Genomic DNA, 25,629 nt, shown 5'->3' on the forward strand with positions numbered 1-25,629 from the left:
CTGGGCTTGCTCTTATTTAGCCAAATTTGATTTTGGGCGGGTGTGTGTATGTGTGTCTTAGAATTAGAGGAAAATGGAGCTATTTTTAAAACTAGCACCTCTGAGATCTTGAAGGAAGGAGGAACAAGAGAGAGCCTGCTCCTGTCTGAGATAGACTACTTGGCCAGGACAGTTTCTGGTACTTGTGGGTGAGAGCACCAGTCTAGATACAGCTGCCTTATTTGGTCTTACAGCGAGGCTATCTGAGTAATTCCCAGACTACAATGGGTAGTTCTGAACTCAGCGTGCCTCTTATGTCCTGAGGAGAAGAGCAGAGCCTGTGTCGGCCTTGGGGTTCACATGGCAAGTCATTCTGTGCTTGGTCTAAGCCTGACTCGGTAAGGCCAGATAGCCTGCCTGCTTTCCTAACCCAACCAGCTCTTCAGGGGAAGCCGCAGTGGGAGGCTGTGGCCTGGCCTAATCAAGTCAGGAACGAGCCCTACCGTGTCCCTGAACAGGCTGATTGTGCCTGTTTCTTCCTCTAAGCTGTTTCTTTGGCACACTTCCCGCTGCCCTAAGTGGCTTTTGGAGCCTCTTCTGTATAGAGTGTTCACCTTTTCCTGTTCTGCATGGGTTTTGCATGGTGACTCTTGAGGCTCCAAGAGCATCTTGCGTTCTCTCCAGCCCAGTGCAGGTCAGGGCTGCACGTTGTAGAGCTCTGCTTGGGCCAGAGTGGGTAGGTCAGAGTGGTCCTACTGGTGTCTTTTTCGGGGATGAGACTCGGCCCCATAGCTGTGCCTCTGTCACAGGCACTGCTGGGCAGAAGCAGTGTAACGCTGTCTATTGGGGTCACTGCTGCCTGGGTTGGACAGCCTCCTCCTCTGCTGGCAGCCTCCAGTGACAGTCCTGTGATTTGGTTTGAAAAGTCATTATTACTGCGGAGCAGTTTAGCTGTTGTTTTTGCGGCACTGGTAAGGTTAAAAGGAATAATGATAATAATATAAGAAAGACTCAGCCGTAGTAACTGCCTGCAACATGCTATTTGCATTTTTAAGGAAACATTTCTTTGAGACAGCCTGGGTGAAAGGTCACTATTTGCATATAAATGAAAAAGAAAGTGTGTGATGTTGGAAGTTACACGTGTGTTATTTTCTCAGCGGTGAGCTGCTGTTGGCGAGATTAGGGGACATGGCTTGCATTTGGCTTTCACTGAATAGAGAAAGTACTAGCGAGGCTGATTTAGAAGCAAAATAATGAGAGAAATGTGCAAAGCTATAGAATTCTTGACTCCCCTGCCCCCACCTCTCTTCTCTTCTCTCATTTTCACCTAAACTCAGCAAAAGCAGGTCCGTCTGCTCCACTCAGCAAGTATCCTACTCTTTGGATCCAGATTTATTTATTTATTTATTTATATTTTTTTTGTGTGTTTTTTCAAGACAGGGTTTCTTCTCTGTGTAGCCTTTGCTGTAGACCAGGCTGGCCTCAAACTCACAGCGATCCACCTGCCTCTGCCTCCCGAGTGCTGGAATTAAAGGTGTGAGCCACCCCCCCCAGCCCTCCATCCCCCTAGCCTCCACCCCCGCTTGAACCCCCCCTTCTTTTGTTTCTTCAACACAGGGTTTCTCTGTGTAGCCTTGGATGTCCTAGACTTGCTTTGTAGACCAGGTTGGCCTTGAACTCACAGCGATCCACCTGCCGCCCAAGTGCTGGGATTAAAGGTGTGCACCACCACACCCAGCCCAGTTTAAAAAAAAAAAAAAAAAAGACAGGAAAGAAAAAGAGCAGCAAAACTTGCCCCTGGTCTCTCTTTCAGCCCTGTTTGTTTCCTGCTAAAAGCTATTTTGTCCCTGGATTTGTCCACGCCTACCCACCAAGGCTAGGGCCAGAACCAGCTATTGCAACTGTATTTTTCCAAGACTGGCATGGTTGGGGCAGAAGGGGTCGCAGTTTGGGAGCTTCAAGGACTCCAGAAGGCAGAGCAAGAAGGCAAGGGTGCAAAAGCGTTCTGTGTGGGTGGAGGCAGCCATGCCATCTCCACGAAACCTTCAGTGTCTGTTTTCCTCTTATATTTCTAGACTGCCAGACTTTCTGGTCTAGGGGTGATTTCTGGCTTTTTACTAGGCCAGAAGCAGAGTTCCAAGTAGCAATTCAGAAAGGATGAGAGGGGCTGGGCCTGTGCAGAAGAGTTGTGATTTGGAGGCGCAGAGGGGCCTCCACAGAGGGCAGGCACTTAGGAGGCCGTGCCTGACCCTCCCCTCTTGTTCTGCTTCAAGCTTGCTTCTTCACAGAGAACTCTACTGATCACTGATAACTTAAATTATTTTCCTTACCCATGCTGTTTAAAATTTTGACAATTTCAAACCCACAGAAATATTTCAAGTATAGAAGAAAACCATTTCTTCTGAACCCCGTGAGAGTGTGATGCTAGGGTCCTGGCAGGCATATCTCGCAGGGAAGAACCTTTCTTACCTTTGCTAGCTTGGTTTTCAGACCATCGAGGGGTGTGCTGGATCCTGGCGTCTTACCTTGGCCAGTTTGAAGTAGGAATGACTTCCGTGATACGTCTTTCACGATGGTGAGCCGTTTGAAGAGCGCTGGAACATGCCCTTCAGTTTGGGTTTGTCTGATGTTGCCTGGGATCAAACTTAGGTTATACATAGAAAACCCAAGTGACATTCTTCTCTCCTTGCCTGAGCCCATGTCCTTGCTAACTTTACACTCATTCAGATGGGCCGTCCCAGTATATCCCCAATGTCAATCTTTTCCATCTGCAATTAGTTAGAATTTAGAAGGAAGCATTTAGACACCGGGGAGGCATCCTCTTCCCTTTGACTCTCAGCTCACTAATTTTTGTTGTTGTTTTGTTTTTAAAGACTTGTTTGTTTATGTGTTTTACGCATGAGGGTGTTTTATATGCATGTACATCTGCACCAGAACCCCTCGGGATACAGTTATAGACGATTGTGACCCACCATCCGGGTGCTGGGAATTGAACTCAGGACTTGTGGACGAGCAGCCAGTGCTCTTAGCCACTAATCCACCTCTTCAGCCGTCTGTCCAGATCCCTCGGTTTGTTACGTTTTAAGGACATCTGTGTAGTCTCATAATCTAGTATTTTGACCAATGAGTCACCAGCCTTACTTTGATGCGCAGGCCATTCCTGATTTCCCGCAGATTTCCTTGTTCTGTCTTCTTCCTCTGTGCCCCAGTGTATTGTACTGGAGAACAGACGGTAGCCCGTGGCCCCAGTGCTGGGTTCATTTAGTAAAATGTCAGGGTTAGGTCATTGTCTCTCAGGACCCTACGGGGTAGCGTCCCAAAGTCTACAGCGAGCTGTGGCTGGCTTTGTGGCCTTTATGTTATTTATTATTTTGCTTGACTTTTCCTTCTTGACTTTCTCAGCTTTGCCTTAAACCTGGACAGTAGCAAGGAAAGGAAGATGAGGGACTGAGATAAAAAGGAAAGAAATTTTACCTTTGGAGCTGCACAGCCTTGCTCTGCAGAGCAACCGCATAGGCAGCTACAGGGAGGCTACTGTATGGCTGGTTGGTCATCAGGCAGGACCGTCCAGCCTTATGCTCAGATGCAGATTAACCACTGATGTTCCCTGACACTGCTCTGGCATAAGTAGAGGAGCATCTGTAACTATCTGGGTCATGGGACTTCCTGGCTTGCGGACACAGCTGTCCCCTTTGGCTCACGTTGGTTGCATGGAGCTATGACTGTCCCTGGGCAAGGAACAGGATAGGCAGGTCCTACCTGCTCTCTGTGGTGAGCAGGTTTTATGGAATCATCTTTTTCCTGCATCCCTAGTCCAGCGTTCCCTGGGCCATTACGGACTAAGCTGAATGTGGACATAAGTTCTGAGGCCTGGGATAGAAAGAAAAACAAAACAAAACAAAACAAAACAAAACGAAACAAAGGTGGCATGCTGGGACTTGTGCACTGTACAACAGTCCCCAGAGGTAGCCCACAAATTGTTGTCATGCTTTAAAGACCTGAGACTCACACACTTATTGGAGGAAGTTTATCTCTTCTGGGAAGTTCTTATTGTCACAATGTTATTTTTTTAATTAATTAATTTTTATTTTATATGTATACTTGTATGTGTGTGTGCCTCGTGTGTATGCCTGGTGCCTGCAGATGCTGGAAGAGGATTTTGGATCCACTCGGAACAAGGTTAGGGATGACTATGAGCGGCCGTGTGTGCATTGGGAACTGAACCTAGGACCTTTGCAAGAGCATCAAGTTATCTTAACCACGGAACTCTCTCTCTCCAGCACCCAGAATACTTTTTTTAATGTAAACACTCACTTGATAATTCTCTTGAAGCAAATCTAGAATCTTCCCCTTAGCCAGCCTCATACTGAAAATTGAATCCTTGCCTTATCTTTTTAGTTCACTATGTAAGACATGCATTCCTTTTATATCTTTTATTCTCAGGGGTCTGAGGCACTTAAGGCCTTGTGACAGGTGATTCCTTTCCTGACCAGATGTGTTCATGAGCCTCTCCCCTGTTGTGGGACTACCTCTGGGACCGTACATATGTGTGCAAGTCCTGCATGGAACACTTGTGTGCACCATTGGCTTTTTTAAAAAGCAGATTTATTGAAATATATTTTTTGGAGAAAGGGTTTATCTGTGTGGCCCTACCTGTCCTAGAATTCACTCTGTAGATGAGGCTAGGCTTGAACTCAGAGATCTGCCTCCCTTTGCCTCCTGAATGCTGGGATTAAAGGCGTGCACTACCATGGCCTGGCTTGGAATATAATTTTTATCTAACTTCAGTTCACTTACCGGACCTGTTCAAGTGAGTAATATTAGCATATTTATGGATTTGCAGCCCATTGCCACAGTATAATTTTAGGACACTTATTATCCCAAAGAGAAACCCTTTACCCTGAGTCATTCCCACCTGCCCCTCTCCTCTTAGTCCAGGCAGCCACGGGCCTATTTCTGAGTCTATGGATTTGCCTGCTCTGATCATACAGGTTTTTGTATCTGACTTATTTTACTGGTCATGTTTTTAAGATTTGCCCACATGTAGACTACTTGAGCACAGGGTTCTGTTTTACTGATGAGTGCCTTGCGATCGCATTTTGCATTATTCATTTCTCTTGGGTAGATATTTGTCTTAGTCACTGTTCCATTGCTGTGAAGAGACCATGACCAACGCAACTCTTATGAAAGAAAGCATTAACTGGGGGGGGGGGGGGTTGCTTACAGTTTTAGATGTTAAGCCCATTATTATTTTGGCAAGGAGCATGGTGACATGCAGGCAGGCACTAGCGCAATAGCTGAGAGCTACATCCTGATCTGTGGGCAGAGAGGGAGGGAGCCTAGGTCTGGCATGGGCTTCTCAAGTCTCAACCCTCACCCCTAGTGACATTATTTCCTTCAGCAAGGTTATATGTCTTAACCCTTCTAATCCTTTCAAATGGTGCCACTCCCTGGTGACTGAGCCACTCCCTGGGGACTGAGCCACTCCCTGGGGACTAAGCATTCAAATATATGAGCCTATGTGGTTCTTATTCAAACCACCACAGATATCTAGGAATAGAATTGTTGGGCCAGATAGTAACTGTATTTACATCTTAAGAACTGGGGGTGGAGAGGTGGCTCAGTGATTTAGAGCACTTGTTGCTCTTGCAAAGGACCCAAGTTCTAGGGGTTTGATGCCCTCTTCTGAACTCTGTGGGTACCAGGCTTGCACATGGTGCAGAGATACACAAGCAGGCAAGGCGCTCATACACATAAAATAAAATAGATAAATAGATAAAAATAAATCTTAAAACAAAAAACACCTTGAGAATTCCAAGAATGTTTTCAAAGTGACTGCTGTTTCACATGTCTGTCAACAATGATGAAGACTCCAGGCTCTACAGACTCAGACTCGTCTGCTTTAATCTTCTTGTAACCATCTTAGCGAGAGTTGAGTGATATCCTTACAGTTGATTTACCTTAACTCATGACTAGATATTGAGGTCTTTTTCCGTGTATATTATCCATTTATATATTGTCTTTGGAGAAATGTCTTTTCAAGTTCTTTGACTTTTTTTTTTTTTTAAAGTGGTTCATTTGTCTTATTAAAGAGTTATGAGTTTTTTAAAAAATCCTTTATCAAATATGTGATTTGCAAACATCTAGGAGAATTTTATTGATGGTATTATTTGAAGACAAATGTGTTTTGCTTTTGCTTTTGAGACAGGGCTTCTCTGTGTAGCTCTGGATGTCCTGGAACTCTCACTGTAAACCAGGCTGGCCTTGAACTCAGAGATCTGCCTCCCAAGTGCTGGGAATAAAAGTGTGCGCCAACACTGCCTGGCACCCGCAGGCCAATCTTATGGAGGCATCTTCTCAATTGCAGTTTCCTCCTCTCAGATAACTCTAGCTTGTCTCAAGGAGACAAAAAGCTAACCAGGACCAAGTCCAATATATAGCAATTAAAAACATTTATCTGTTTTTATTTTATATGTGTGGGTGTTTGGTCCTCATGTGCTTACGCAGCTCGGGCATGCAGGGCCTGCAGAAGCCAGAAGAGGACACTGGGTCTTCTGGAACTGAGATTACACATGGTTGTTAGCTGCCATGTTGATGCTGGGAACGGAACCCAGGCACTTTGCAAAAACAGCAGGTGATCTTAACCACTGAGTCATCTCTCCAGACCTATGTAATTTTTTTGTTGTCTTGAGATTCAGTTTTTCTATGTAGTCCAGGATGGCCTTGAACTTGTAATCCTCCTGCCTCAGTCTTCACAGTGTTGGGATACAAGCATGTGTTACCACACATGGTTTTGGTTTATGGCTAGTACTTTCGGTGTTGTATATAACAAATAACCCACTGCCTAATCCAGAGTCAATAGGGTTTTCTTTCAGGGTTTCTAAAATTTTTAGTTTTGTAGATAGATCTGTGATATATTGTGAATTGCATTTTTTTTTTATATTGTGTGAGGTCTATTTCCATTCTTTTGGATGCCAGTCATTTCAGCATATTTGTTAAAAATATTATTCTCCCAGTAAATCATTCAAGCGCCATTGTTGAATATCTACTGATAAAAACGCAAAGTTTACTTACCTGTGTACCTTTATCTGCACGTCCATTCTGTGGGGATACAATATTATCTTGGTAACTCTAGTCTTACGGTAAGTTTGAAACAGGGAGGTGAGTTCTTTGAAAATTTGTTTTGGGGGCCTGGAGAGATGGGTCAGAGGTTAAGACCACTGGCTGCTCTTCCCAAGGTCCTGAGTTCAATTCCCAGCAACCACATGGTGGCCCACAACCATCTATGATGAGACCTGGTGCCCTCTTCTGGAGTGCAGTGGCATTCAGAAAGCTTTGGTTATATGAGCAGCAGTAGATTTGGAGAGAGGGGCATAGAACAGGGCTTCTGAAGTCTGCCTGGGAGACCAGGAGAGGCTGACCAGGCAGGAGCTACCCACGTCCTTGGGAGCATACGGTCTGTGTTTGGGAAGGCTGTGACAGGGAGAGGAATGAGGTCCAGACAAACTGTGCTTTATATATTTATCTGCCTCAGTGTGATGAAGAGTGGGGGAAAGGTTCGATGCTGTGGAGGAATGGGTGGCACTGATACTCCTGGGATCCCTTAGCCAACAGCCAGATGGACTGATGTACACAGCTGGGAGTCAAGCCCTCCAATAGGGAATGGAAGGGTCAAAGGGGGCTTCCTTAAAGAGAATGTTTCCTTAGTAGGTCCCCCAAGTCAATCTCTTGTGGTCCCTCGAGGCACAAGCTCCCCAGGTAGCTTGGCTTGAGTCAAGGTGATGGAAAAAAATCAAATTGAAATCTTGGGAAACAATCATGGGTGTCTTGTCTTCGATGAGGTTGTACATTCGGGTACCAGGGTGTCCTAGACCCGAGACAGGGACCAGCAGGTCGGTTCTCGTGCTCTTCCTGAGAATGCTGCTCCCAGGCATGGGTCTACAAGACAGCTGAGAGGAAGGATGTGGGTCCTGTCATCTGAGGACAACTGCGCTGTCTTTGTGTTCTGACTTTCTCCTATCTTGCATGGGAGGTCTTAGTCTTATAAAGGATGGCTGCCTTCCATGTGGCTCAGGCTGAGCAGTCCCTGGTTACTTTGCTGAGGTTTTTTTTTTGTTCCACAGAGTCCTGTAACTGTGGATCAAGGACCCCTGTGGGACAAACACAGAGGAAGGCTTATGGTCCCCAAAAAAGATTACAATGAACATTCCACCCTGGCTGCAGGGTGCTGTTTCTGAGCAGCGTTGTTCTGTGATATGAAGGCTGTTCACGTAGAGGAATAGGATTCAGATAACCTCATCAGAGACCCTAGAATCCCCAAAATCGGCTTGCTTGATCAAAACCTCTTCCTCAGTCAACTTATGGTGGTAAAGGTGGTGACGTGACAACACCGCTCTCTCAAGCATCACTGAGGGCTCTTTTTCAAATGCTTCTCAATCTCCAAGTAGTTACTCTCATAGAGATCAAGGTGACCCTAGGGTCAGGTCAGCATGAACTATGGGCTACTTGGTGGTGCCAGTGTGAGTCTATGGAAAGCATACCTGCTGGCCTCCACACTCCTGCTAGGGCTGTCCTCGTATTGGTTGGATCTACATGCTGTTGGGCTTAGTGTGTGGCCAGGGCTATGGACATTGTCGTCTGGACAGTAAACTAAGGTTATAGCATGCATAATTCACAAGGCAGGACATGGCTGTATTTAGGTCCCAGTGTAGAACAAAGGGACCGTAGGAGAACCTCACACTACGGACTCCTTGTAATGACTCTTATTGTTTCAAGAAACTTCCGGGACGAAGGAAGTAAAGTTGTGTCATGATAGTTTCAGGTCCTTTTATACAAAGTTCTGATGTGGGTGTCAGCACTTTGCTGAACTGTACGCCCTGTATCTAGGGGGTGTGAGGAAAGGCCTGTGTTTTGCTCTTGTTCTGAAATGCTCATTTGCTTTGTTACTACTGATAGATAGGAGGAGCGACCCTTTAGGGAGGTCTTGGTGCTTTGCAGATGTGGTGTCTCAGGCTGAGTTAAAACAGTAGTTCTCGGGCTAAATGTGGAGGGCTGATTTCCAAGTTCTTAGGGACGGTGACAGGTTGCAGAAGTGCTGTACACTGCTGATCTCTCGTCATGCAGAACATTGGAGGCCCTTTTCAGATAATATATAGGTTATGCTAAGAACAGCAGAGACCTACAGGAGAAGTGTGAGGGCAGGTAGCTTCTGGGCGACCTTTCATAATACAGACTTTAAGTACTTCCCTCCAATTGTCCTTGAGCCATGTCCCAGTTTGTGTATGTCACCCTAGCAAATAATTCTGATTGAGCCTCGTGAACCAGCCAGTGCCCAGGCTTCTATATCATCTTCCCTGGCACAGATTTTCAGAATAAAACCCTGAGCACTTTCGGGTCTGCTTATCTCCCAGTTCCTTAATGGTGCAGTGGAGACACATGATAACCCTTATATGGCAATTCCCATAAAGAGTTACTGGCCGGCACAATTCTTGGCTGTTCACTTATGAAACCAATGCTGCAAGGGCTCCATTCTTAGACAACTTACGTTTTTGGTGGCAGTTGCCTAATGGTGTTGTCAGTGCCCAAGTGCTAGGTTACTATTCCTGCTACAAGGATGTGTGTGTGTGTGTGTGTGTGTGTGTGTGTGTGTGTGTGTGTGTGTATGTATGTGTGTGTGTGTGTGTATGTGTGTGTGTGTATGTATGTATGTGTGTGTGTGTGTCTGTGTGTCTGTCTGTGTGTGTGTGTGTGTGTGTGTGTGTGTGTATCTGATACCTGCTCCTTGATGATGGCCATTAATTTCCCTCTATAGATGGAACCCAGGGACCTTGAATTGTGAGAAAGGTCCTGCAACTCCCTCCTTTATGGTCAGCTGAAGCCTGTCCTCAGCATTTCCATGTAGGGAACTCAGGGTTCAAAGAGAGGAAGGCATATAGTAGGTACATTTAGGATGTGCCAAGTCCCGTAGATTCATTGTTTCTTTAAAGACTTTGTACCTTTGGCAGCTACATCTAATCCCTTCTTTATCTTGGCTCAAGAAGGTCTCTGAGGCCCTTTAGGGAGATGGAGATATTTTCAAGGAACAAGAGGATGCTCTGGTCAAGATCCAGGGTTACTGAGGCCAGGAGTGGTAGAATTCTGGATGAAAACAGCTTTGGGGATGCACCCCGTTAAAAATATGGGGTAGTGGTGGGGAAGTTGGTGTTTATGATAATATGTACTCGATGTGTCTTTAGCTGAATCTAAACATGTTTCCAAGGAGAAGAAGACAGAATGTAGAAATATTCATTTCCTGTTTTTATTGTTGGTTACTAATGACCTTCCTTTGAAACACTGCAGGGTAAAAAGCAGGTTGTCATGGAGACAGGGAATGACGTTCAGGGAACAGGTACACAATGAATTTCTTTGTCGTGTCCAGCTGATGTACTCAGTCTCTGCTTAGATGTGGGAATTTGTGTGGATTATGAGAATTAAATATTAACAGTAGGCATTGCTCTGGAGAGAAATAGTAACCAGGAGGAGAAAACACACTGAAAGCAGCACTGAGTGCTGCTGGGCACAGGGTTCCTCGTGGGATCTGGTGTTATCAGAGCTGATCAGGCCCACGGGATGGGCTTTCTCAGTCAGGGGCTCATGAGAAGCTGGATGATGTTATACATTGTAAAATCAGATGGAACTGAATTGCACATTTTTTTCCTGCTTTCCTTATTTTCTTTCTTCTGGTTTTTTTGTGACATGGTTTCTCTGTGTAGCCTTGGCTGTCCTAGACTCACTTTGTAGACTAGGCTGGCCTTGAACTCACAGAGATCTGTCTGCCTCTGCCTCCCAAGTGCTGGGATTAAAGGCAAGCCAAGCCTGTATTCTGGATTCGTTTGAGATAATAAAACATGCAGTTATGATGGAGCAATTATTTATTCATTGGTCAGTTAATTTAAAAAAATTCCTCAATGCCAGCTTTTCCCCCAAGGCGGGTCTTATATAATTCACACTAGTGCCCTTAGTTAGAATAGCCATGTTCATGGATGTCTACACCTTGTGACACATGTACAGAAAAGTAGCCATTAGAAATGAGACCATGGTCTAGAACCTCTGCTTCCAGAGAGAAGGTTTCTTTCCTTTTCTTTTTCTGGAACAACCATGAGCGGTGAATTTGTTTGACTTTCTGACGAATTCCAGAGATTGTATAATTGCTATACTGAAAAGTCTCCTGCATTTTCTTCTTTCTCTTCTTGAGTCTGCCTGGCTGATATTTGTCAGAGCTCCCCTTTTCTGAACCTCTGTTCTTTTAAACCCTCAGAAAATGAGTTCCGGGGCAAACTTCTAACCCAGAGGTGGACACAGGAAGACAAGACCACCAGCTGCAGAACTGAGAGACATTTCCTGTGTAGACACAGCAAGGTAAGGGTTTGGTCATGGGTTCTTCAGAGTCTAGATGAGGGTCAAGGTCCCCTGCCAAGGAGGCCATAGACGTGATGTAGGATCTTGTTTCCCCTGCCCAGGAGGCCATAGAGGTGATGCAGGGTCTTGCTTCCCAGGGATACCCCTGCTCTTGGGCATAGTGCTTATGTCTGTGGCCGTGACTTTGGCCACCAACCTTCTAATTCTACCACTTCCCACTGACTTGCTCTGTCTGAGACCAGCTCTCCAGAACAGTTGACATTAGAGCTGGGAGTCAGGGTACAGAGAAACATGGGACATCCATACCTAGAAGTCAGATGCTAACATCTTTAAAAATATTTTAGATTCTCTTATTTTATGTCTGTGGATGTCTCGGTTGTATGTGTGCTTGTGTGCCATGTGTGTGCCTGGTACTTGCAGAGGTCAGAAGAGGGCACTGGATTGTCTGGAACTAGAGTTACAGATGGTTGTGAGCCGCTAAGTGAGTGCTGGAAACCGAACCTGGGTCCTCTGAAAGAGCAACAGGTGCTGTTAACCACTGAGCCATCTTGCTGGTGTCCATGTGTCAACTTATTATCTGACATGTTGAAACTTTGCGTTGAGTGTCTCATCCAGCATGCAGGCATGGCCGCCAGGACAGAGCCGTCCAAATACAGATAGAAAAGACCATGTAGTTCAAGACAGGACGACATCTCAGAGTGCTTGCATTTTACTATTAGAATACACTATTTTTCCTTTGTGTCTGGTGGTGGAAATGTAAGTGCTGAAGATTATCAGCACAGTGACCTAAATATGGTAAGATATTATTTATCTCCATCACTGAATTTTTGCCCTCTCTCACTTCAGCCTACCCAAGCTCAGAGGATTCCCCAAGAGGCATGGGTGTCATGGTCATGTGACCATGAAAGTGGCTTGACCTCGGCTCTGAGCAAAGTAGTTCCTGTGGTTGCCTGGTACCCTGTCAGACTGTGGTAGCAGGGCTCTGGTTCCCCAGCAGTTCAAACACAACATACACAGAGGGTTTGAGCCTACCATGAGCTACATATGACTGTTCAGATGCAGGTGCAGATAATGAGCTTGCAACTGACACTTGGACCCTCTTAGCAGCACTACAGCTTTGTATCTGTGTCATCTGTAAGGAGTCTCCTTTGCTTTGGACAAATCTCTGTGAGTTTAAGGCCAGCCAAGTGGAACTACATAGTGAGTTCCAAGACAGTCATTACATGGTGGGACTCAAAAAGAAAGAAAGAAAGGAAGGAAGGAAGGAGGGAGGGAAGAAAGACACAAACAAAAAATAAGATAAGGAGCCAGGTGTGGTGGTGCACACCTTTGATCCCAGCACTTGGGAAGCAGAAGCAGGCGGATTGCTGTGAGTTCGAGGCCAGCCTGGTCTACAAAGTGAGTCCAGGACAGCCAGGGCTACACAGAGAAACCCTGTCTCGAAAAACAAAGACACAAACAAACAAACAAACTAAGATGAGGAACAGGCCAGTAGAGGAGAGGGAATGCATGTGAATAGCTTGCTGGGGGAGAAGTGAGGGTGGCACAGGTGACATCTTTTGACAGAGGAGATTAACAGAAATGGCATGGGCTAGTGACCTAGAAGGCACGTGAGTAAGATGAGGAGCCAGCTTGGAGGACTATGGAATGGCCCACCCAAGAAGACCAGTGGTGTGATCCTCACCCTCGGAATTCAGCACAGGTCAGGTAGTTGGATAGCTCAGGACCAGGCAGGCCTGTCTGGAAAGCCTGTGCTGGTGTGTTAGGCACAGATGGCATCCTTGGGCCTCTTCTGAACCTGAAAGAACAAAATCTTTGGTCCCAAAGCATTTGGTACTTAGTGAACAATTGGTTAAGGAACAAGGGTCTCTGACAAGGACAGTTAATTGAAAAGTACCTTCAGAGAGATGTGACTCCCCTTTCTAGCTGTCTGACTTGACATTGTTTGGTTTTTACCCTGGAGAGATACAAATTCCATTTATAACTAGGTACACTTGTAATCCCAGCACTTGGGCCAATAGTTCAAGTCCAGTTCAGGCTATATGGCAAAACCATGTCTCAAAGAAGAAACAAAGAGAGAAATTTCTCTTGTGAAGTTTGAAACAGATATGGCTGCTTTACAAGGCAGCCTAATTGTGGTTATAATTTTTTAGTTGGGGCTTGGAGTGAGCTAAGATCCCATGCTTAGAATTGATAAAAGGTGCCCTCCCCTGCCCTCTGGAAGCATTTCCTGAATAGTACCCCATGGGTGATGTAATCTCTGTTCCGCACATTTCTAGGCTGGTCTACCTACCTGTAAGTAGATTGCATAATTGGTGGAAGGACTGTGAAAGCAACGTCAAATGCACAGTAGGATTTCCCTCAGAGGGGACTAGAACCGACACTGCAATGACCCAGGAAGTACTGTGGTGACTCCCAGAGAGATACAGAGGCATGGGCACATGGCTTAGTCACATAGATTCAGATAATAGAAAATAGAATGTATATTAGACCTCCAAGGAAAAATTTTTGGCCTTTTTCTGTGCCTATGAGCCGACCTGGATGGAGGCTTTGAACTCATATACAAAAGCAAAGGCGACCATAATGGTGATCAGTAAGTGGGCTGGGGACTCTGAGGGTCCCTGTTAGAGTTTTTATGAAGAAGAAAGTAAGTCTGGTGCTTGAAGGTTGCTCGTGAATTCTAAGTGGAGGGCCCCCTTCCTTATCCCAGTGGTGGACGTGGACTTGGGCCTACGTGGGTTAACACTACTGTCAGGATTCCAGACAGACAGTATTTCTTTTGACTGCTACAAGGAGAGCCAAAACCAAGGCATAGCATTGTGTTTCGCTTTACTCTCAGCGGAGCGGGTAGGATACTGCCACGTGAAGCAGGGTGTGTAATGGCCGCTCTGGGTCTATTCCAGCCCCTCCCTCTGGGCAGGGGTGCAGCAGATAGCCTCCCCAGGTCTCCAGAGGAAGTGTGTTGTACAAAAGCCTTAGTCTTCTATTAGAACACTGTAATCCACATGCTCCTATGGATTTATATTTTTCCTAAATCTATTCTAATTTTTCAGCATTTCTGGTTATCAGAGCACATTTTTTTCCCCCTTGATGTAGGGTCTCACTAAGTATCCTTAGCTGTCCTGGGCCTGGAACTTGCTATGTAGATCAGACTAGCTTTGAACTCACAGAGCCATGTCTGCTTCTGCCTCTCTTGAATCCTGCTGGGATTAAGGATGTGCGTCACCACTCTTTGCTAGAGTACATTTTAAGTAAAATACAACACCAAAGTCTCTCCTTCCAGGGCAGAGCTAGAATGAATGGTCCATGGTGTCAAGAGGCTCAGAATCTCCAAGCAAGGCTCTGCAGCCTGCTCAGCTCCTCTGACATATACCTGCTCTGCCAGCACCGGCTTCTGAGATAGTTTTGACTGCTCCACACACTCACTCTTTCCACCATCTGCTCTTCGTGCCTGACGCGTGATCAGCTCTCTGCAGGAGGCGGTGCATGACCTCACGTTTGTGGAAATGGGAGCTCTCCTCAGCATGACACAGGGATCTTTCAGGAAACGAGCCGGTTGAGAACAGTCAGATGTTGTCAGAGGGGTGGCAGGGGTCTGACCATTGAGTCTGAGTTGGCCTCTGGGGATAACTCACCCCGCTGCTGAGGTGTGTCTCGTGGACAGTTGTAGGTATTCTCTTGTGAGCTCACTGTTCCTATCTGCACTCAGGCTCTCAGGTCTCAGAAGCTTCTTTATCTTTGTGTTCTTTCCTGAACAGCCTTTTCCAGAAAGATGTGCAAACCTCCTAAGGCTTGCTTTTGTTTCTTGGCTCGAGTTTCAACACAGGTTCTGTCCTTGGGTAGTCCTTGGCCATCAGTGCAGAAAGGCAAGATGTGGGTGGGGAGCCCTTCATCGTGGAGGGTGTGGGCACTTGGCTTCAGATATCAAAGTCAGGGTCAACAAAAACTAACTGACCTAAGGAATCCCTGGACCTCTAGAAAACCAAACTCATGGCTATTATTCCCCCCCCCCCCACTTCTTCTTTTTTGAGGCAAAGTTCCAGAATATAGTTCTGGGTGGCCTGGAATATAGACCAGGCTGGCCTTGAACACAGAGCTCTGCCTGCCTCGCCTTCCCCAGGGCTGGGAATAAAGGTATGCACCACCACACCTGGCCCCACGGTTTCTTCTTAAAGACCAGCTGTTTGTTGTTTTGGCTGTGTTGAGTTCTGAGTTTATTCCTCAGAGTCAAAACAGAGCCAGGAGTAATCTGCAGGTTTAGAGGCTGCTTGCTGCATTTGTTATGTTGCTACTTGACTTTGCAAAAGTTCAACACAGGGAGCTCAGCTTGGCAAGCGAGTGTGAAAAGGGGCTGGTCGTTGTGTTTAAAAAGAGCCTGCACAGAAATCTGTTTAAATCTAGAGTATGATCTCACAGGCCAAATTAGCTTGAGATAGTCTGGTGGAGGCCTATGACACAGAGTGTCCATCAAGCAATTGCTGGTGCCTTTACTAGGCTTGGAGTACAGTAGGCTAAGTTTGAAACTGCACTCCCACAAGACACAAGAACCTTCGACGGGTGTGACATGACTATAACAGATTTTTGTTTGTATAATTGTTATTTCAATTACCTCTTAAAAACTTATGTCTGAGCCGGGCGTGGTGGCGCACGCCTTTAATCCCAGCACTCGGGAGGCAGAGGCAGGCGGATCGCTGTGAGTTCGAGGCCAGCCTGGTCTACAAAGTGAGTCCAGGATGGCCAAGGCTACACAGAGAAACCCTGTCTCGAAGAACCAAAAAAAAAAAAAAGAATTTCTAAAAACTTATGTCTGAGAGGGCATGCACAAATCATATATATTTTGTTTTTGTTTTTTCTCTTTTTAATATTTTTTATTTTTACATATACATGTATATTATCACACATATATACAATAAACTACTTATAGCAAGAAGAACCATGACACAATCAGGAATTATGTAAATGTTACATTCTTAGTGTTTTGGCTATTTGTATTTGACAGCCTTGAAGAAGGCATCTTCCCTGTCTTGGTGCATCTAAATTTCTGAATGTAAATCAATCTCTATCGCATATTGCCATTATTAACTTGAAACACCTATCTAGGCCTAAAAACATCTTAACCCCTAAACAATTAAGTTTCATTGTAAAACTAAGCTACCTGGTCTTCAACTCCCTCAGAGCCTTGAGAAGGAGTAATCTTGGTTGTTTGAGTGTGCCGGGGGTGCAGGTTATCTCTTAAATCTTCGTATCAAGACTTTTTCAAATAAATGTATTCAGATTATATAAATAACCAACTTTCTCTGGAATTAGTGTTTTTAGTATTAACTGCAAAATGGTTAAAATATTTTACCTGTGTTAATTTTCTGGAACAGAACTTTTTGCACTTCCAACATTTATTGCAAACATTTCAAAAATCCTCCAACTTTAAAGAAACTTCTTATAAAATTATCCTGATCTGAAATTAAGAGTTTTATTAACAGCATTGTTTTCTGAGTAGATTAATTTTCAACATTTTGTGTGCATGTTTGTGTAGGGGGATCTGGATAAGGATAATATATGTGCTTACGAAGGTGTCCTGCTGCGTTTGTTTGAGCGAAAACAGGTATCAACATATGGAAAATGCATAGGATTGTTAAATCTTTTTATATAACCTAAAATAGTAAAACTTATGTGTAATTCTGGATAACTGAGCATCTAAGTCAAAACAAGCTGTGTGTATGTGTGTGTGCGTGTACATGCATGGGTGTGCATGTGTGCATGTGTGCGTGTTCATGCATGTGTGTGTGTATGTGTGCATGTGTGTGTCTTCATTTTAGTTTTTTTGTATTCCCCACAACTGAGAGCAAAATGTAAGTAAAAATTGAAACAGTAATGGAATAGTAACTGTGTAAAATTTAGCATATTTTAGGATAGTAAAGGCTGCTGAACCCTATTTGTCCTGTCTTAAGGATAAAGGGGTGTATTTTAGTAGAGAAAAAGTGTTCATAAAGATTATTGATTTAAAATGACACGCTATCAGTATAACAGTAGATCAGAAACTTGTCTTAGTAGATGCTCTGTGAAATGATTTTTTTTTTTTAACATTAAAGGAACCTGTTTCCCTTTTTCAGAGGAGGTGGGGGTGAAATAGGTAAAGATCTGAAAATTAAAATATGTTGATGCTTCTATATCCATAGTGGGTTCATTTCTCTGTATATAAAAGTGACTTGGTCATGAATGCATTGTTCTATATTCACTTAAAAGGAAACTTTTCCCCAGCTTGGCAGCTGAATAAACCAACAGCTGTGTACATGCAACAACAAAAAGAGCCTGCACGACTGGTCTTGCTTTTACTAAAGCAATGCATAACAGTTCAAACCAAAAAACACCCTCCAGTGAGACCAGTTTTAAGAATAGTACTGAGAAATCAAGTTTAGCGCCTGGAAGGAGGTAGTTCTCTCAGGCTAATGTACTAGCTATGGCTGAACACAAAGTGTTTTCATTTGGAAGTTATTTTCTCCAATTCTTATACAAGGTAAAACTGATAAAATGTCAGAACTAAAGGCGTGCCGTATCAGCAGTATGAAACTGATGTTAGAGCCACAGAGCAGATGTTGCTCCTGAGAAAGATCCCTGATCTCACAGTGGGGCAAGATCATCTGTCTCAACAAAGGGACTCTTTCACCCTCAAGGCAAGAGGCCATTTCATCGTGTGTGGGTTGTGCAAAAACAGGTCCTGTTTATGCTTGAAAGAAGTAAACGGTTTTAAAAAAATAAATCAAGGGAAAAAAATCAAGAAGCATCTCACTGCCTTTGCATCAGTGAAGTTGCCCCGAAGGCAGGGAGGGACCAATCCTGTATGGAGTAAGCAGGAAGTCTTGGGGTCTGTTGCCAGACAAATTAGTCCGTGAGTCTGGGCCGTGCTAGGCACAGTGCTTCCCTGGGCACGATGGCCTAATGGGTATACTACCTCCACGTAAGATGCTTGTAGATATCTTCTGCAGTGCTTTGCCCAGTAAAGCATATGAATCGCCCACATATTCTGCCAGATGCCTCTACAGCAGCTACCACCGCCAGTTCCAAAAGTGAGAGGAAAATCGTCCCTCGGCATTGAATTCACAGGCCATCCAGGTCCTATAAACATACTCTCATCATGTTAAAAAGTCTGGCTACTCTCCTACAGCGTCAGGAGTTTCACTCTTACATCAAAGCTATGCACACCAAAGAGAACTTGTCGTACGTTGAGTATTTGATGCAAGCAGTTCGCAGAGAGAAGGGTGCTCAGGCCAGTGAGTGCCACAGCTGTCGGCTCCGTCAATGTGCTCAGGCCAGTGAGCGCCACAGCTGTCGGCTCCGTCAATGGGGCCTCACAGTGTGCACGCAATGCCCATTACACATCCCTGTAACCCTCTCTAGTCTCTGCCTTTTGAATAATTTATCCACAGGAAATCCAAATTGCCAAGGCATACTTTAATCTAGCAGAATGCCTGCCAATTTCCTTGGGAAAATTGACACAAAAAGCTATAGATTACATTTCAGCTGACACAGGCATGGGGCAATCAGATGCGCTGTGTGCCCTGCCTCAGAAGGAGGTGTGTGCTGGCTCAGTGCAGTCGATGTAATGACGTCCCTTTGACACCTGCTCCTCTCTTTACTTTAAATGTGAGCCATTGGCCCACGGGGAGCCTCTGCTTTAAAAATAGAAATTATAGCAATTGTCTCTGGTCTATGGCTGTAATAAACAAATGGCTGACAGCACTGTGCTCCACAGCCTGGAGCCGACAGGTTGCATAAATTACCCTGGTTTTGATTTTTCTTCTTTAACAAATTACATAAATTGTTGTGTGCTTAACTGCTTCATGAGAGAGCTCGCTCGTGAATTTCATCTGCCAACTGAGGAATTAATTCTGTTTTCTTTCTTCCTAGTTGGCAAGGTAGAGGTTTTGTCTTTAGCTAGCTATTCCCTCCTTCTGCAGTACATGCCATTCTCTTGCTCCCTCCCCCCCTCCCCCCTCCCCCCTCCTCTCTTTCGCCAAACCACTTACACAGAACTTTGTTGTCCTGGTGGAATCTATGGCTTGGGACAGACGGCGGTTTGCCCCCTGTCTTTCCTGACTGTGGAGACAGGCAGTGACCTCTGGACTGGCCACTACTCTGCTTGGGCACACACCTGCCCCTCCTGGTCATGCTGTCTGTAAGAGGAGTGTTTCCTATGTCACAGAGTTTGCCAGTATTTTATCTGTTCTTTCATTTTTGCCGTGGTGACTCAAGATACGGATCCACCCACTTGGGGAGTCACCTCATCCTCAGGTGTTGGGGGTGAGGGATCCACTTGTTGTTAATTTATCAGTACGACCTAATAATGTGTATTATTAGGCCTATACTTATTATTACAGCAGTATTTTCTAATCCGCTAGCAACCAATCAAGACACAGACACTTCTTATATTTTAAAATAAGCCTTAGTTAACCTGGGGCAGGGCAGATATCAATCCCTTAAACTATTTCGCATAGTGGGGTAGATATGGGATACCTGCCCCAATCCCATGCCAGCTACTTCTAATAATGTCTATCAAGCTACTCCCATCCGTAATCCCACATACTTGCTAATGTTCTTCATCTGGGCCAAATCCTCCATCCATGCCGGCCATGTGCTTCTCTTCCATCTAACCCATGGCGGCCTTCTTTCTCCTCTTTTTTCCTCTGGATTCTCTTCTTCCCAAGATCCTCTCTGTCTCCCCCAGCCTGGGAACCTTCGCCACGCCTATCCCATCTGCCCTGACCATGCGTGATGGCTTTTATTAATTAGCATCAAAACACATCAGACCAACCCCCAACACTCAGGTGTGCCCTACCTATGGCTGCCACCTTCATAGTAGCTCTTCCCTGGTTTTCTCAAAGGATCATGGTGAGGGCAGCAGCTGTACAGAGGCTTCTCTAGGTGCGTGAGGATTCTAATGGACTTGGCAGTCTTTTAGAGGCCAGAGGACATGTGGGCCAGTGTTGCTCAGGCCACCAGTTTCTATCAATATGACACTAGTATCTTAGGAACATTAAAACCTGTGTCGAGTAGGAAGGAGATGTCCATGAGAGCCAGGCCCTGGACTGTGTTTAAGGCCAGTTCCATCTCCAGCGGTTGGATCTGTATTAGCAACATGCCCTCATGCATGACTGGTAAGATAAACAGTGGGTGTTGCTCTTTATGCCAGGAGCCCCTTGAATCATGGGATACCTATGCACATGAGGCTGTGGCTTTTGTGGGCAGACAGGAACTGGAGCAGTGTCAGGGGAGCACTGTGAGGCACTAGGAGGTATGGAGGAGATGTTGTTAAGCCTGGTGGTCTCTGCCCAGCAGAACCCCCAATACTCTCCTAGCTTGGTTCTTTTGGCCCCATTCTTGTCATTGACAGATACCCTTCCTGCCATCAACAAAACTTAAGTCAAAAGATGACCAAGTGTCCCTGATGGACATGGCAGATACTTGCCTTGGGTGCTTCTTAACACTGTGTTTGATTTTCTTTGCAGATGAGCTTAGAAAGCGATGACAAGCGAGCCCGCACACGGTCTAAGACCCTCCGAGGTGAGTACCAACGCAGTCTGGCCTGGTCCCCTGGCTGCCCTCTCTGAAACTGTCGACATCATGAGATGCTCAGCTTCCTGGTAGCCTTTGGTCCATACTAGGCTCCTGGAACTTCAGGGCTCTTCAACTGTTCCTCAGTGCAGTAGTTAAGGGTTTCCTGAAGTCCTTTTCGGCTCATACAGACTTCCCTCAGGCAGAAATGTGGGGACCAGTGCAGGAGTAGAGAAAGCAAAGTCCAGCCAGGAGCCTGCCTAACTTGGAAAGGAAAAGTACCAGTCCTTTGGCCACTCCTGGCCTTTGGTCAGTGGCCCCTTTCTTCCCAGACATCACAATTGGTGCTGGTGGGTATTCGGAGGCTGTTGAGCAGACTTGACAGTGCGTGCAGGGGAGGGGCTAGGTTCTGTTTATTAAAACTGAACCTTACTTGCTTGGCCACTCCCACTGCCCCACCCCCCAACCCAACTCTTTCACCTGGAGCTTCCTGTTGGGCTTCACAGAGTATCCAAGAGTTTTGAAAATATGTGAGAGCTGCCTATTCTGGTTGGACTCCTATGTATCTTGTAGCTAGTGACCATCATTGTGACAGGCCACGTCTCTGTTGGTTCTGGTCTTTGTCCAACTTGGTCTGGTAGGTAGTATCTCCTGCCAAAAGCTGACATCTATCTGCAATTAGAGAGAGATGATACCCTGAGCCTGAGGGTGGAGAGACTATCAGGTCTTCTCTGAAAACTCTGGTGTGTGTGTGTGTGTGTGTGTGTGTGTGTGTGTGTGTGTAGGGGTCTTAGAGCAAGCTGGGGGGGGTGCTGCTCTGTCTACTGACCTCAGGGGAGGCCCTTGTAGGTCAGGAAAGGGTGACATCTTGTCCTTGGAAAGATCTCAGCTGTCTTAATCATTAGGTTTATAGTTTTCGGGAAACATTCTTCTGAAAGTCTAAGTGCTATGTTGTGTGTATTTGTTTCTCTCTTTGTCTTACCCAGGACCCTCAGAGACAGCAGCTGCAGACCTCAGGTAAGAGAGTAACCCTGTGGGCATGAGCACCGCTCACCATCTCCTTGCCTGTAACCTTGGAGTTGTTATAAAATTTCCCACAAACTCTTGTTTTCTACAAGGAAACAACTTTCCCTTGTGCCATATCTTGCTGTGTGCAATCCACCTATGCTCTTCCTTAGCTCTAAATTGTCCCTACCACAGGTGACCCTCATACTGTTCCCCACTGAAATCTAGACTTTCGCCACGGTTCTCAAACCACAACAAGTTTCCTTTGGGGGAATTTTTGCAGACAGTGCCATTGGCTGGTGAATGGTGAAGCGTGTAGTGTGACATCGTGTGTTTTCTGTCCACAGAGCCATGTGGGGATGACCTATGGTATGCATAGCTCACTTTGGCTGATTGTACACGGGCTATGGTGGGGACATTTCTGTTTTTTGAGACAGAGTCTCATTGTGTGTTCTAGATGGCCTGGAGCTTCCTATATAGACCACAATGGCCCCCAAATCACAGAGATCCACTTGTCCCTGCTTCCCAAGGGCTGTGATTAACTGTGCGTGACGCCATGTCTGGATGTGCTATTATCTGTTTCCCACTGGCGCATGCCCTTTTTCTTCTCCAAGGGACTCTTTACCAGGACAGTGTTGCTCTGATCTGATAAGCAAGCAAGACTTATGTTTGGGTGGGGCTCACACTGTAGGGTGCCAGAACAGAGACCTCGACTCACAAAGGGCTTGGGAGAAGAATATTATATGTATGTGCAAATCATGATGTTAGGTAAACTCATTTGAGTCAATCCCTGCTTGTGGGACTCTTCCTGGCTGATGGATTTATGCCCCTTAGGCTCAGGATTACTCTCTTTCAGGACACTCAGCCTTGGGCTACCCCATAGCTTAGGCAGAGCTCTGGAAATGATATTTGTTCTTCTGGGAGGCTGAAGGGTGGTTGCTACAAGATTATCTGAGGAGCTCAGGCTGGAACAAGAAAGACCTAGTGAGGCCTCTTGGCCCTCTATAAATGTTCCCGTGTCCTGAATTTAACACTAGCTCCTAGGAGAAGAAATAGATGTAATGGCTTTTCTTTAGCATCCTTGGAGGGACTGACATTTACGCCAGTTTGTATTTTGGTGGAGTTCAGCATCCATTACAAAGAGTCTCTGCTGAGGCAGGAGCTGAGAGCAATATCTCAGGGCCACGTCGGTAGGCTGGTTAGGGTTGCCCTAAATGTGCCCTGCAGCTCACCTTTCTTCATCTGGGGTCCTTCCTCTTTGAGCCATAGCCAAGCTTCTTCCCAGAGGCCGGGTGAGCACAAGACCCCTATCCCCCACCGCAGTGGAAGGGAGTCAATCCCTTTGAAAGGGGAGTAGTCAGAATGTGGTGCTCTGACCTGGGATTTGGACTCTCCCCAAAACTGGGGTCCTAGATGCCTGTGGCTTGTGTTTGGACTCTTCAGAGCCACATCCAAAGTGCCTATTGAGAGGAGGCCGGCAGCCATCCCTTGGCTTTCTAGCTGCTCCATCTCTACTGTGTCTCTGATCCTGGCTTCAGTTACATGGGATCCAAGAGCAGACTGAGTGATCCAGGGACTTTGCTTTTGAGTGCTTATGAGCACACACAGATATCTGTTTGCCTAGAATTGCCCAAGAGCACACGTGAACACCTACAACTTTATGAGAACACATGGCACCAAGTGTTAGAGGAAGGATCACTTTGGCTTTGGCTTCACTCCTACTATGTAGAGCAGACTCAGGAGGCCTGGTGTCCTTGTCAGTCACCCACTTATGTCCAACCCTAGGAGTTTGGAGGCATTATCAGCTAATGCGCACGAATCCTCGGTCAGCTGTAAATACTCCTGTGTGCTCAAACTTGCAGAGATCCGGCTGCCTCTGCCTGCAAGTGAGCCTGTTAGGCACGCACTACCATGCCCAGCTACTCACATGTTCTTATAAGTGGGTTTTCATGCCAGTGTGCACTCCTGGGTGCTCACAGATTACCCTGGGAGGCTCAACACTGATGTCTGCTCCCATTACAGTATCTGGAGGCCCTGGCCGGATCTCATGTCACTTCGCTCGATGTTTCCTGTTCCTGTGTCTAAGGAGTTTCTAATTTCTGACCAGATGGCCTTGCTAGTTTCATGCACTTAGGCTCAGAGCTGGGTGGTGCAGACTTACCTGGCTGGTGACAGTTTCTGTACTTTTCTGAGCGGGGAGGCAGAGTTACTTGGTACAGTGACACTGGGATAGTGCCAGTCCTCCACAGGCCTCCACAGCAGCTGTGGCCTAATTGCCTGATGAACTAAGTGATTAATTGACTAATTGTGACCTCAGCTTTAAATCCCAGTAACAAGGAACTGTTTGTGAAAAGTCTCCAAGCTACTTCCTGAGGGAGTGAAAGCAATTGTGAACCTGGATTTTACAATAGGCTGTCCAGGGGTAGAAAGGATTTCCCATTTGGAGAAGAAATTTGATAAAACACCTTTCTACTATTTCCTTCTGGAAACTATCCAGGGTATCTGGACAGAGGTGGGGTGGCCTTTTCTTAGGTCAAAGAGCCACTCCCCATCTGCCTTTCTTTGCAGACTTTGAGAAGATGGGACATATTTCAGGAGAACCAGTACTGATCCTAGACAGACACTCAGGTCTATGATGCCAGTTCTGCTAGAAATGGGTTCTTTTGTCTTTGCTTTCTGGCCGACAAGGGGCTGAGATCTGATGTCCCCTTTCACAGGCCATCACTGGTCCACAATACCATGAATTAGTGGCAGCTTCTTGCACCCACAGAGCTCTGAGCAGTGATGGACCCTTGCGTGCCCCTACAGCTGTTCTAACCTGAGTATTCCTGTAGACAGACCCCTTGGCTGGGCTGTGTGGTCAGAGCTAGTGCTCATGTTTGGAAGTTTTCACCGGTTTGGTAATGTTGATAGCTGAAGGTGATGTACTTTTGAGAGTCTCACATCTATCCTCTTGAACTTAACCAGCTGTTGGATGGGCCAGGGACTGACCTTAGCGTATCCAACACGTTTTGTAGCAGGCAGGACGGGCGCCTCTTAGTGGATTCTTCCCACCGCTTCCTTTCCTTTGTGGAAGTGGAGACCTACACCAGGCTGTGGGTACCAGAACAGGGTCCTTCCCACAAGCTGTGGCTCTGGCTTGGGCTGCACAGATCCCTTCCTGATTGCAGCCCAATCTTTATAGAAAGAGAGGGCAGACTATAGATAGCCCCAGATGCTGAGGCATCACAACACCAGTGATGGACATGGACAAATTCAATCTCTGTGCTCTGGACTTGCATCAGACAAGCCATGAGGCCCCTGTAGAGAGGATAATTGCATCCCAAACCCCATGAAAGCCTGGCGGAAGCTAGTGGAATGTCTGCCGTGGGAAAAATTAACCCACCCAGTAGATGCTTTAATCTTGTGTGTACAGATCTTTAATTAAACATATTCATAAAGTTATAACTAGATAGTTTAAATGGGCTGAGTTATTTCACTACTTTTTAAGCAAACTGCCAGTGTCCATTTTAAGATGAGCCATTTGGTTCTGATGCCCAAGGTGACCTCTTCTGTTTTTTCCTCCAGCTGTCCTACCCCAGGATGTACTGGCTCAGGACACATCCGGGGCAAGTACTCTAGACATAGAAGGTAAGATGCCTGCCAATAAATACCATCAAAGGCTCCCAGGAAGGAGGTTTGGGGTTCTCTTCCCAGATAGGG

The 25,629-nt window shown here is 45.9% G+C and overlaps 1 protein-coding gene across 1 annotated transcript in view; it reads left to right on the forward strand.

The window, feature by feature from the left end:
• The window catches only part of Myt1 (myelin transcription factor 1), a 61,992-nt gene that overhangs the window by 4,431 nt on the left and 31,932 nt on the right, over positions 1-25,629 (forward strand). The window contains exons 2-5 of the mRNA XM_051144056.1: positions 11,276-11,376; positions 20,877-20,931; positions 21,909-21,939; positions 25,495-25,557. Coding sequence (XP_051000013.1) covers positions 20,877-20,931; positions 21,909-21,939; positions 25,495-25,557 — 149 coding nt within the window. The 5' untranslated portion in view covers positions 11,276-11,376. The remainder of the gene's footprint in view (positions 1-11,275; positions 11,377-20,876; positions 20,932-21,908; positions 21,940-25,494; positions 25,558-25,629) is intronic.

The sequence above is a fragment of the Acomys russatus genome, chromosome 4 (assembly GCF_903995435.1).
Source record: "Acomys russatus chromosome 4, mAcoRus1.1, whole genome shotgun sequence".
In the NCBI taxonomy this organism is placed as follows: Eukaryota; Metazoa; Chordata; class Mammalia; order Rodentia; family Muridae; genus Acomys; species Acomys russatus.